The sequence below is a fragment of the Canis aureus genome, chromosome 15, assembly GCF_053574225.1.
Source record: "Canis aureus isolate CA01 chromosome 15, VMU_Caureus_v.1.0, whole genome shotgun sequence".
Taxonomy (NCBI): Eukaryota; Metazoa; Chordata; class Mammalia; order Carnivora; family Canidae; genus Canis; species Canis aureus.
Genome location: NC_135625.1, coordinates 61357199 through 61370455, shown reverse-complemented (window position 1 = coordinate 61370455; position 13257 = coordinate 61357199). Strand labels below are relative to the sequence as shown.

At 39.7% G+C, this 13257-nt stretch overlaps 1 protein-coding gene across 1 annotated transcript in view; it reads right to left on the bottom strand.

Annotated features, from left to right (window-relative positions):
• Window positions 1-4292: 4292 nt before the first annotated feature.
• Window positions 4293-13257, bottom strand: part of LOC144284191 (putative maltase-glucoamylase 2) — an 87435-nt gene continuing 78470 nt past the window's right edge. The window contains exons 47-50 of the mRNA XM_077848507.1: window positions 10748-10915; window positions 6749-9470; window positions 6015-6214; window positions 4293-4409 (exon numbers count right to left, since the gene is read on the bottom strand). Coding sequence (XP_077704633.1) covers window positions 4293-4409; window positions 6015-6214; window positions 6749-9470; window positions 10748-10915 — 3207 coding nt within the window. The remainder of the gene's footprint in view (window positions 4410-6014; window positions 6215-6748; window positions 9471-10747; window positions 10916-13257) is intronic.

Sequence of the window (13257 nt, the reverse complement as noted above, 5' to 3'; positions counted from 1 at the left end):
CCTTGTCAAGTCTGACATTTCTATTCCAATATTCTGTATTACTCCAAGGCCCCCAAGCAAATCCTTTCAACTTCAACCTCCCAGGTTAAAACAAAAACCAAACACCCTTTCTGGCTGGGTTTCAGAAGCCAACCCTCAATTTAGACAGCAGCCTTACCGTCCCGTCTACCCTGGCAGGTTCAAGCTACTGAGGCAGCTGCCCCCAGGTTCTGTGCCAGAATTTCCCAAGTCTCCCTTTGCCCAGCTCACAGCCCAGTGTGGGACCTAAGCACCTCTGCTTTCCTTTGTGTTCCCTTGAATTTCTTGTTCTTATTTAGCCTTCCTTCTTTAATTTTATTTTTCTTTCCATCTCCTGACTTCAGCATGTAGTGATCATGCACATATTTGCTGAGCACCATCTGTGTGCTTGACATTAGGTTAGAACAGGAACCACTGAAACTAATAAAAACTGGGACAAGCACCTGCTCTGCCCTTGTGGGGCTATGGTCAAGTTTCTACAAACCCCTCAATGGTCATTTTTCCCTTTGGCTCACACAATCCACCTCTGAGGGTTTCCCAGTGCCACTGAGCATTTCCTCCTCAACTACCTAGAGAGAGGAACTCTCTATCAACCTATACAGAATGATATTTCTATAGGTAAGAGGGATGCATTTACATCATACATATACTAGACAGAGAGCTCAGACCAGTACTTCTGGGGAATGTTTTAAAACATTCATACTTAGGGGCAGCCTGGGTAGCTCAGTGGTTGGGCTTCTGCCTTTGGTCCAGGGCGTGACCCAGGAGTCCCTGGATCGAGTCCTGTATTGGGCTCCCTGAATGGAGCCTGCTTCTCTCTCTGCCTAGTCTCTGCCTCTCTGTGTGTCTCTCATGAATAAATAAATAAAACAAAAAAAATCGTACTTAGGGTAGGAGACTTGATGAGACACCTTGAAGTTTTTGCAACTCACAAGCTGTGACTGCAGTTTCTTAGTGGCCTAATGACACACTGCAGGAGGAAGGGGCTCAACGTTGAGGTGGGAAGAGATAGACCTCAACTTCCTGAACATTCTGTCCTTGGGGCTGCCACCCCTTAGCCCTGAGAGGTCGACTCTAAGTGACTGAGACTATAGTTCCTTCTTCATCTCACCTCCTCTACTAGAAACCCCATGTAAATAGGAGGGTAAATAAAGGATTTATTCCCTCATTATTTTTTGTCTGTGGTTGTGTGAAAACAAGAGGAGCCATGGGCTCATGTTTCTAGTAACTCCGGTCTTTCTTGTTAAATATTTTCTTAAAGATTTTATTTATTTATTTATTTATTTATTTATTTATTTATTTATTTATTTATTTATTTATTTTTATTCATTTAAGAGAATAAAAGAGCATGGGAGGGCAGTGGGAAACAGTAACCAGCGGACTCCCTGCTGAGTGCAGAGACTGATGTGGGGTTCCATCTCACAATCCTAAGATTAAGACCTGAGCTGAAATCAAGAGGCAGATGCTTAACCAACTGAGCCACCCAGATGTCCCTCTTGTTTAATATTTTGGTACAATTTCTAATTTATATAAAACTTGCAAGAATTCTTATATATCCTTTATTGACCTTTACCCATTGTCTATATTTTGTCACATTCCTATCTCTCTCTCTCTCTTCCTCTTCACTCCTTCTTCCCCTTCCTCCTTTTTCCTTCTTTTCCCCCATCTCTGTCTCTCTCTCTCTTTCAGGAAACTGAGAACTTAGTTTCTTTCCCCTGTTGGCTAGAATCCCCATCAATATTTAAATTCCTACTACCATCAAGTCAGCAGAAACTAAGCAGGAAAGCTCCCTGCCTCACTATTCCAGTAACATGGTGGCTCCCAACCTTGATTCCATATTGCAATTACCTGGGTGATGAGCATAGAGTCCAGGCATTAGTGAATTATGAAACTCTCCAAGTGCTTCCCATATGTACCCAAGACCAAGTATCTCTGAGCTAGAAGTTCAATTGCTCTTGACTAATCCATTTCCTGCACAGGCAGGAATCCTGTTCTGGCTTCACACGTTGAAGGTGTTACATAGGCACTCACCAGTTAAAGTGGCCCCAGGAAAGAAGAGCCTGTAAGCCCCCTGGATTGCTAGGAGTTAGAACTTTAGTTGTTGGATTGTGAGGCTATGTGGGGACCTCAGAGAAGGGGCATATTTAGGGGACTCAGGGAAGTGGCTATTTACCAAGAATTACTAAAAAAAATAAATGGTAAAGAACAAACAACCACTATAATGCCAGATAATGAGTGAAGGAGGAATGTGAAGTTATAAAACCATTTGAAAAATTCATAGTAATAATTGATTCAGGCAAGACTCATCAATGCATGACAAAAGAGACAGGAGGGGAATCATAGAGCTACCTAGCCTCAAAGTATTCCTCATGATGTATTTGTTACTAACTATGAGATAAAAGAGTAATTTTCCTGTGGAGAAACCTGGAAGACAGCATCTCAATCAAGGTAGTGTCACCAAAAGTGGACAAATAGATGTCACATACGTGCTGCTGTGGTGCACAAGAGCGACAGAGCATCACTTCATGGTATTTCTGCCCAAAATATACAACATCAATGCAATCATTAGGAAATATTAGACAAACCCCAAATGAGGAATATTCTACAAATAGCTGGTTTATAATACTTAAAATGCAAAATCATGAGTGAAAAAGAGGGACTGAAGAATATAAAGGCAACTAAGTAGCAAACAATCCAATTAAATAATCCAATGCAATATGTAACGCATGCTTCTGGACCAAATTCTTTGTTGTTACTGTTGTCATTGTTATTGTTTTGTGTTTTCCATAAAGAACACTACTGGCTTTACTGGAAGTTTGGTGTCTATGCATTAGGTGCTAGTATTGTATGTACTTTGAAGTCCAGGTTTCCTTTTATCTACTTTGTTTGGTTTTTGTTATTGTTGTTGTTTCTATTGCTTTTTTTTTTTTTTAAGGAGTACTTACCTTTTCAAGATCCCAAATTTTCAATTATGATTGATTTATATACACAAAGGGAATGAATTTCAGTAACTACAGAACTGTGGTTGTTTGAACAAATTAATCCCTAGTTTTCCAAATCCCAAGTGCTTTAAACAAAGCCTTTAGCCAACTAATCTGTCTTGGTGTGGTGGGCTGGCTACAGGACCCCATGTGCTCTAGGACACGGAACACTTTGTAGTATATCAGGGTTTGTGGTACCAACAAAATAAGGGCACTGGAGCTCCTTCGGTAAAGACAAGTGAGGGAGTCTATGACTAAGGTCATGGATACAGTTTGGAATTATGAGTTTTGTTTTGTTTGAGTTGGAAAGTCAAGTAAAGATGCATATAGGCCCTAGTATAAGGTCTGTCAACTTTACTCAGAAGAGTGCAGTTTGTGGGAAGATTCGAAAAGGCAAATGAGGGATCCCTGGATGGCTCAGCGGTTTGGCGCCTGCCTTCAGCCCAGGGTGTGATCCTGGAGACCCGGGATCGAGTCCCACATCAGGCTCCCTGCATGGAGCCTGCTTCTCCCTCTGCCTGTGTCTCTGCCTCTCTCTTTCTCTCTCTCTCTCTCTCTCTGTCTCTCATGAATAAATAAATAAAATCTTTAAAGACATTAAAGAAAAAAAGAAAAGGCAAATGAAACTAACTGATGAATCTTTGTCCCTCATGTGGAACCCTGTCAGGCCAGCCACACAACAGTACAGGTGTGGTGTTAGGTCAGAAGGCCATGCAGATGTGTTCATAGTAGGGGGTAGACATTCTTGTGTAATTAGAACCAAACCACAGATGCTGGAGCTCCTGAGTGCTGGAGAAGTTCATAATGTATTTGACTATGGAAGTGATCCTCAAACTACTTAGTCTCAAAATTGCTTTCTTTACAGGTGCATCTAGGTGGCTCAGTTGGTTAAGCATCTGACTCTTCATTTCTGCTCAAGTCATGATCTCAGGGTTGTGGGACTGAGTCCCTCATTGGGTTCCACATTCAGTTTGGTATCTGCTTGTCCCTCTCCCTCTGCTCCTCCCTCCACAGATGCATTGTCTCTCTCAAATAAGAAAATAAAATCTTAAAAAAAAACCTTTACTTTTAAATTTAGTGAAGACTCTGCTTTGGATTTGTTTAGGTGGCTTATATGCTAATATGTACTGCATTCCAAATTAAACTTGAGGCATTTGTAAACTACTTTGTAAAATATTTATTTTTTCATTCATTAAAAATAACAATATATCAACTACATGTTTACATAAATAATACATTTTTATGAAAAACAACTATATTTTCAAGGCATAAAATAGTGAAAAGAATGATATTTTATATTTTGTAAATCTGGTTAATGTCTATCTTAGAAACAGCTAGATCCTTGTATCTGTTTTTATATTCATCTATTGTGACACCATACAGCATAAAGTCTCTGGAAAATGCCACTGTCTACAAATAGAGAATAAGAATAAAAAAGGAATATAAGAACATAGTATTATGAAAATATATTTGACCTTGTGAACCCCCCAGAAAGAGTTCTGTGGCCTTCCACGAGTCTCCAAACTACATTTTGAGAATACTGTTCTAGGGTGAAGCCTTCAATACCATTCAATTGGCTATATTAGGTTATGACCATGAGTCTACTTATGGGGTCTGGATGATCTAAGAAAGTAACAGACCAAGGATAAATAGTAAATTTGGATACGAAAGACCAAGAACATGCTCAAAGTCCTAACACAGGAAAGTTCACAGTGAAGTAATAATGGAAAAACTGGCAGATAAGAAAAAAAGTAAACAAGGTTATAGGTCAATTAAAACTAAATAAGAACTCTGATCCCAGGGTAGAGACTATCTCCCCTAAGCCATATCTTTAAATATTCATCTCCATCGTGGTGATTTCTGGTCTACAAAGAGTTAGAGATTTGTAAATGAATCCAGTCTTTCAGGGTACCAGCAAGGGCCTAAGATTATCTCTTAAGTAAAATTAACTGTAATTTCCTGGAAGTGCTTTTAATGTCTGTAAATAAAAGTACTTATCAAATTTATATTAAGAGTATCAGTAATATCTATGGAAGTAGTGGTTGCAAAGTTTAGGAAGTTATGTTTTTAACATCTATAATCACATTTTTATTCCTATGATAATAAAGGTAACATCTAATATTTTTAATTTAATTGTTTTAGTTCCTGGAGTCCAAGTATATACAAAATCTACAATAGTAGCACTTTCCATATCTATAGTTACAGCTAGGATTGCTTTAGAAGCAATAATACTTTCAGGATATGTGATAGTGAATTGCTATACTGGTAGACATGGCATGTGGAAAAGTCATAGAAAAATGAAGCATGATTTTAACCTTACTAGTTAAATAATTTACTATAATATTAATAATTGTTGCTACAGGGGCCATGTGAGTGCCACATATCATCAGTATTCCAGGGACAATATCATGTCCTGTAACCCAAGAATAAGTTAGGTTACTTCAATAACTATATCTAAAGCAATAGTATTTATGGAGCCTCATATGGTATTGTCTGAGATACCAAACACATCTGTGAAATCTCTAGCAAGGATACATAAAATATCTAGTTTAATTGATAGGGCTATAGGGGTTATCGTTTTTAAAATAAGAGTATATATTCTGGCTGCAAAACAAGGATTCACATCTTCTTTAATTACATTTTAAAATGTAGTCATGGATGCATCTTTAGACCTATCTGCCACACCTACAGTGCTTGGAGTAGCCATATCTATAAAAGCTAGTGTTAATATCTGTGAAGATTTATGTAGCATAAGATCATGTATCTGCTAATTGATTTTTTATATCTGTTGTTTTAAAGAGATGTCTGTAGTAATTTTCCTGCTTTGAGTATTAATCACGGAACTAGAGTAGCATTTGTGACATTTGCAATATAAGTAGATACAGTAGCAGGAGCATTCATCGCTGTTCTACCAAGAATGGTAGTATTTAAAGCAGATGTGGTGATATTTGTAATATCTGTGGTAGCATTAGTTGCAGTAATAGGTAAATAACTAACTGTAGAGTTTGTTGTTACCCGATGGTGAGCTACTGCATCTAGACGAGCTGTCATTAATGTATCTAAGGTTACTGTGGTGTTTGAAATAGAAACATAGGTAGTGTTACCTGGAACACTGCTAGACTTATCTGCATCAGTAATATTTACTGCATACCCTGTACTATTTAGAGTACTGGTGGTGGGGATAGCTGTGGTATTAGTGCTAGTAGTATAAATATCTGCAGGAGTGGACACTGTGGGAATAGTATTACTAGTACTATTACCACCAGAAATTGTAGGGGAAGGAGAACTGGTAATAGGAGTATGGTTGCCAGTGCCAGCAACATCAGTACTTCTAGGAAAAGTGGTTACCATAGAAATGTTAGTATCCATAGTATAAGTACGTGGAGAAAAAGTAGTCATAATAGTAAAACTATTGCTGGTACTATCAGCATCACTATTTGTAGAAGGAATAGTTGTAATTGGAACAGTACTTTTGGTACTAGTTATATCAATACTTGTTGGAGAAAGAGCAGTGGTAATTAGAACAGTAGTATTGGTGCTAGCATTAGTATTAGTTGTTGGGAAAGGAGGCGTTATGATAGGAAGAGTAGTATTAGTGTTAGCAGTAGTATTAGTGTTATCAGTAGTACTTATAGGCGAAAGCATAGTGGTATTAGTAACAGCAGTACTAGTTCTAACTTCAATAGTGTTTGCTGGAAAGGGAGTGCTTGTGATAGGAAGGGTAGTACTAGTGCTAGCAATAGCGGTACTTGCAGGAGAAGGTGTACTGGTATCAGGAAGAGTAGGAGCAGTTGTCAATGAAGAAGCATTAGTTGGGAAAGGAGTGTCTGTGACAGGAAGAGAACTATTACTCCCAGTAGTGCCCGTGGGGGAAGGCATAGTGGTATTAGGAACAGCAGGACTGGTTGTAAATGCAGTTGACAAAGGTGCAGTGGTAACAGGAAGAGTAGGAGTAGTTGTCAATGAAGAGGCATTAGTTGGGAAAGGAGTGTCTGTGACAGGAAGAGAACTATTACTCCCAGTAGTGCCCGTGGGGGAAGGCATAGTGGTATTAGGAACAGCAGGACTGGTTGTAAATGCAGTTGACAAAGGTGCAGTGGTATCAGGAAGAGTAGGAGTAGTTGTCAATGAAGAAGCATTAGTTGGGAAAGGAGTGTCTGTGACAGGAAGAGAACTATTACTCCCAGTAGTGCCTGTGGGGGAAGGCATAGTGGTATTAGGAACAGCAGGACTGGTTGTAAATGAAACAGTTGACAAAGGTGCAGTGGTAACAGGAAGAGTAGGAGTAGTTGTCAATGAAGAAGCATTAGTTGGGAAAGGAGTGTCTGTGACAGGAAGAGAACTATTACTCCCAGTAGTGCCCGTGGGGGAAGGCATAGTGGTATTAGGAACAGCAGGACTGGTTGTAAATGCAGTTGACAAAGGTGCAGTGGTAACAGGAAGAGTAGGAGTAGTTGTCAATGAAGAGGCGTTAGTTGGGAAAGGAGTGTCTGTGACAGGAAGAGAACTATTACTCCCAGTAGTGCCCGTGGGGGAAGGCATAGTGGTATTAGGAACAGCAGGACTGGTTGTAAATGCAGTTGACAAAGGTGCAGTGGTATCAGGAAGAGTAGGACTAGTTGTCAATGAAGAGGCATTAGTTGGGAAAGGAGTGTCTGTGACAGGAAGAGAACTATTACTTCCAGTAGTGCCGGTGGGGGAAGGCATAGTGGTATTAGGAACAGCAGGACTGGTTGTAAATGCAGTTGACAAAGGTGCAGTGGTATCAGGAAGAGTAGGACTAGTTGTCAATGAAGAGGCATTAGTTGGGAAAGGAGTGTCTGTGACAGGAAGAGAACTATTACTCCCAGTAGTGCCCGTGGGGGAAGGCATAGTGGTATTAGGAACAGCAGGACTGGTTGTAAATGCAGTTGACAAAGGTGCAGTGGTATCAGGAAGAGTAGGAGTAGTTGTCAATGAAGAGGCGTTAGTTGGGAAAGGAGTGTCTGTGACAGGAAGAGAACTATTACTCCCAGTAGTGCCCGTGGGGGAAGGCATAGTGGTATTAGGAACAGCAGGACTGGTTGTAAATGAAACAGTTGACAAAGGTGCAGTGGTAACAGGAAGAGTAGGAGTAGTTGTCAATGAAGAAGCATTAGTTGGGAAAGGAGTGTCTGTGACAGGAAGAGAACTATTACTCCCAGTAGTGCCCGTGGGGGAAGGCATAGTGGTATTAGGAACAGCAGGACTGGTTGTAAATGCAGTTGACAAAGGTGCAGTGGTATCAGGAAGAGTAGGACTAGTTGTCAATGAAGAGGCATTAGTTGGGAAAGGAGTGTCTGTGACAGGAAGAGAACTATTACTCCCAGTAGTGCCCGTGGGGGAAGGCATAGTGGTATTAGGAACAGCAGGACTGGTTGTAAATGCAGTTGACAAAGGTGCAGTGGTATCAGGAAGAGTAGGAGTAGTTGTCAATGAAGAAGCATTAGTTGGGAAAGGAGTGTCTGTGACAGGAAGAGAACTATTACTCCCAGTAGTGCCCGTGGGGGAAGGCATAGTGGTATTAGGAACAGCAGGACTGGTTGTAAATGCAGTTGACAAAGGTGCAGTGGTATCAGGAAGAGTAGGAGTAGTTGTCAATGAAGAGGCGTTAGTTGGGAAAGGAGTGTCTGTGACAGGAAGAGAACTATTACTCCCAGTAGTGCCGGTGGGGGAAGGCATAGTGGTATTAGGAACAGCAGGACTGGTTGTAAATGCAGTTGACAAAGGTGCAGTGGTAACAGGAAGAGTAGGAGTAGTTGTCAATGAAGAGGCGTTAGTTGGGAAAGGAGTGTCTGTGACAGGAAGAGAACTATTACTCCCAGTAGTGCCCGTGGGGGAAGGCATAGTGGTATTAGGAACAGCAGGACTGGTTGTAAATGCAGTTGACAAAGGTGCAGTGGTATCAGGAAGAGTAGGAGTAGTTGTCAATGAAGAGGCGTTAGTTGGGAAAGGAGTGTCTGTGACAGGAAGAGAACTATTACTCCCAGTAGTGCCCGTGGGGGAAGGCATAGTGGTATTAGGAACAGCAGGACTGGTTGTAAATGCAGTTGACAAAGGTGCAGTGGTATCAGGAAGAGTAGGAGTAGTTGTCAATGAAGAGGCGTTAGTTGGGAAAGGAGTGTCTGTGACAGGAAGAGAACTATTACTCCCAGTAGTGCCCGTGGGGGAAGGCATAGTGGTATTAGGAACAGCAGGACTGGTTGCAAACTCAGTAGTACCTATTGGGAAAACAGTGGTTGTGATGGGAAAAGCAGTACTAGTATTAGCAGTACTAGTGGTAGTAGACTCAAAAGTCGTATTCTTAGTAGTAACTGTAGAAGGATGTAGAGAACTTGTTGGGAATGTACTTGTCATAGGTGTAGTAGAAACTACTGGGCCACCGTATATCCAGGTAACCTCAGTTAGCTTTTCTAGGCTGATAATCTTGTCAGTCAATTGAATAATCAGCGTCTGCCAGAAAAGAAGAGATAAAATTGGTATTTGAGAATTTCTTACATATCTCTTTTAAGTCATTTTTCAAATTAGAATTTAACCAAAAGCAATGCATTCATTTTTTTTCCAGAGTGCAATAAAAATATATAAAGATTCCTTTTCAGGTCACTGATACCAGACGGATAAATGGGGGGATGTGTTGTGTGCGTGATCCCTGTGTTGGGAATCTGTGTCTCTCCACTTCATCAGGCTACACCACACTGTTTGCTAATATTTTCAGCTTTAAAACCAATGCTTATAAAAATCTCTTTGCCTTGCCTCTAGATTTTAACCTTTCTAAGGGCAGTCCAGTTTCATGTTTTCACCATCCCCATACGCTACAGTTTCTTACAAAGGTCTGCATCAGTAATTACTGGAAGTAATTACTTGCAGTGGGTGGTCTTGAGCTCAACTGTCTAGGAAAAACATGTTAAAGTAGAGAACTAGAAAGGACTAGAGAGAGTGAAGCCATCTGAGTGTTCAGAGGGTCATTTTCCAAAATCCAATTATCAGCAGGGAGGTACTCTTTCACTGGGTGGAGGGTAGGAACCAGACTTAACCCATTTTAACTTGGCTAAATGACCACTACAGTTCGTTGGAGCATACTTAGGACCAGTCTAGTCTTCGAAAGTGGGATACTTTTCCTTCTGTGTTTACTTCTTGGTAATTCTACTGGTAATTTGTCTTCCATGTAGGCGGCTCTGAAAACAGACTCTGCTATAGGGTCTACTAGGGTCTGCTATCTTTGTCGTTCTGTTTTGTTAACCAAATAATTTTATCTCACATCACAAGTGAGAATATTCATTTTGATGATTCCCACAGTAGACTGCCAGTTTTCACCAACCTATAAGACCTATCAATTTGACCAGGGACATGAATAATTCCAGGAAGGAGGGAGAAAAATCTCCAATAATTTTAGAGGATTACACTTTCATTTTAGCCTCTGCTCTAGAAACCAATTAAGTTTTGTGACACTCGCCTGAGAGACTATCTTTACTTGACACATGGCACCACTTCTGGGAAGCACATGGAAAGGATTTCACCAGACCATTGATCTTGATCCCTGGACCGCTTTGGGAGGGCCATCGATGCTACACATTTTACAATAGGATTTAACACTTGTAACTTTTCAGGAACATACTATTGCACATATCTATAAAATCTTTCAAATATGAGCAAATAAAAGAATGATAATAAAAGTGGTGATAACGCTGTAGGATAATAAAATTAATTCATAACATTCCTTTGAGACATACCTGATAGCCACTCTTGAAATTCATCTCCATGAATTGCTGGTTGTCATAGGTGAAAGTAACTTGTGTCACATTAGTAGAGGGTACCCCCCAGATTTTAATATATCCAACTTTTAGCGGGTTTGAGTCACTCAAATACTTATTGTGTATGGTTTGGATTTTCAATAGATTCTATAAAAAACATGTAAAGAGAAAAAATACATAATCCATCTGTTGAGAGACTCTACTTCACATTAAAATATTAAGAAACCTCATATTACTCTTGTCGTGTTAGTTTGCTGTTTTTATTCTTAAATACTTTATGAAGATACACTTCCTGAGTACCTGCTACGATAAACTTGGTAACACCAACATAATGAAAGTTAATTTACCTATATTATTACTAATTCTTGCAAGGATTTTGAAAAGCAAACATCATTATCTCTCTATGGATGAGGAAGTTGAGGCTCGGGGTGAAAAGTGAGTAGCTAAATGATACAGATACGGTTGGAATCATGATGTGCCTATGTGCATAGCACTGTTAATACAGCGTGAACAAAGAATCACAGCAAACAGTCCCTAGACTAAGAACAGTTTGCGACAAATATAGGGACTTGACTAAATCATCAACTATTTAAGTACCAACACCAGGGTTACACTAACGTGAGGTAAGTAGTACTTTGCAACCAAATGAAAATCATAGTGAATATTTGTTATGGGTTGTAAGAGAAAGGAGAAATCACTACGGAATAGGAGGATCAAGGAAGGACTTAGGAAGGACATGGGAATTCAGGAAGCCTGGAAGGGTAGCTGGATTTAGAAAGGTGAAATGAATGAGGAAGGGGATGGGGGCAGGGACATGTTGAAGAAAAAGAAACACTTGTTGAGTGCAAGAGCTCCAGGAGCTGGTGCTGAGCAAATGAAGTAAGACTGGTTAAGATGGAGGAGAGGATGAGGAATACCAGGACTACTGTATGCAATGCATCAAGGAGATAAACTCCTTGACTCTCATGGCAACAGTAGAAAGAAAAAGAAATCTGTTCAATTGGAGAATTAATAAGCTTTGAGACTGACTGCATAAACAGAATCAAGGGAAAATGAAGACAAAGGGACATAACTTGAAATAATTGGGTGTCTGAGGCCAGTGCTTACTGATTTGGGAGAGCCTACTGTTAAATTGCCTGGAATCTTCCAAGCCAGTTGATTGTCTGAAATTGGTAAAATGGTGAAGATTTACATCACAGGAATTAACAAATGCTACAAATCAGCTCCACACCTCCAAGTCCCCATCCTAGCCCTCACACCATTGATAATTTCTCCCAGAGAAAGTTAGAAGCTTTCTTTCATGTCAAGCCTCTGATCTTTAGGGGGAAAAATGCCATCAAATATCATGTGGAAACAAGAATTCATTTATCACATCTTTGGAGAATAACAGATGAATAGATGAATGGAGTCTTAGAGTTTGAGACTAAGGGAAATGCAATGCTTTATAATAAAGAAACAGATTAAACAGGGGAGGTGTCTTCCCTTGGTTAAGCAATTGGTTAACAGTACAAATATAACTGAAATCCAGGACTTCTAAATCAATAGCTTCATTTAAAAAACAATATCTTGAGAGGAAAAATATGTAGTCTTCAACTTTTCTTAAGTTAGGAACAGAATTTATGCATTTAATTAGTATACAAAGTCTTGCATTTAGTTTCAAAAAAGGCAACTGCAAGATGGAGAGAGCATGACCGGACAATCATGTATATGAAGACAATTTGAAAGTTTTAGCTGACCATGAGATTTATAACATCTAATACATGTGTTTAAAAAATTAACACAATGTGTGGCAATAACAGTAAGAAAATAGAGTATAGCTAAAAAGAGGTAATAGTTGGGCAATGAACTATTTATTGTTTCATATCACTGATGTTTTGAGGTTGCCTGTTTTGCAGTATTAAGTTCATGCCATCCTACAGAAGTATAAAGCAAACCATATATGTAATTTTAAATGTTCTCATAGCCACATTTTTTTAAAAATAAAAGGAAACAGGAGAAATTGATTTGAAAATACATTTTATTTAACACAATATATCCAAAACATTATTTTTACATGTATTCAATATAAAAATACTAATGAGGTATCTTACAATCTTTCCAATTAGGCTAGTCACATTTCCAGTGCTCAAAAGTCACGTGGGGCACCTGGGTGGCTCAGTTGATTAAATGTCCAACTCTTAGTTTCTGCTCAGGTCATGATCTCAGAGTCATGAGATAGAGCCCCACATCACCCTCCACAGAGGGTACTGAGTCTGCTTAAGATTCTCTCTCTCCTTCTCCTCCTGCCCAACTCTTCTTGTGTATACCCATGCAGGTGCCCGTGAACATGCTCCCCTCTTTCTCTCTCCCAAGAAAAAAGTCACATGTGGCTAGTAGCTATCATACTGGTTAATGCAGCTCTAAGATATTCTTTCAATCCTGGGTATCAGGTTTTAAGAGGAATCTAGACTAACTGTGGTCCAAACAGAATAACCAGGTCTGGAAACTCA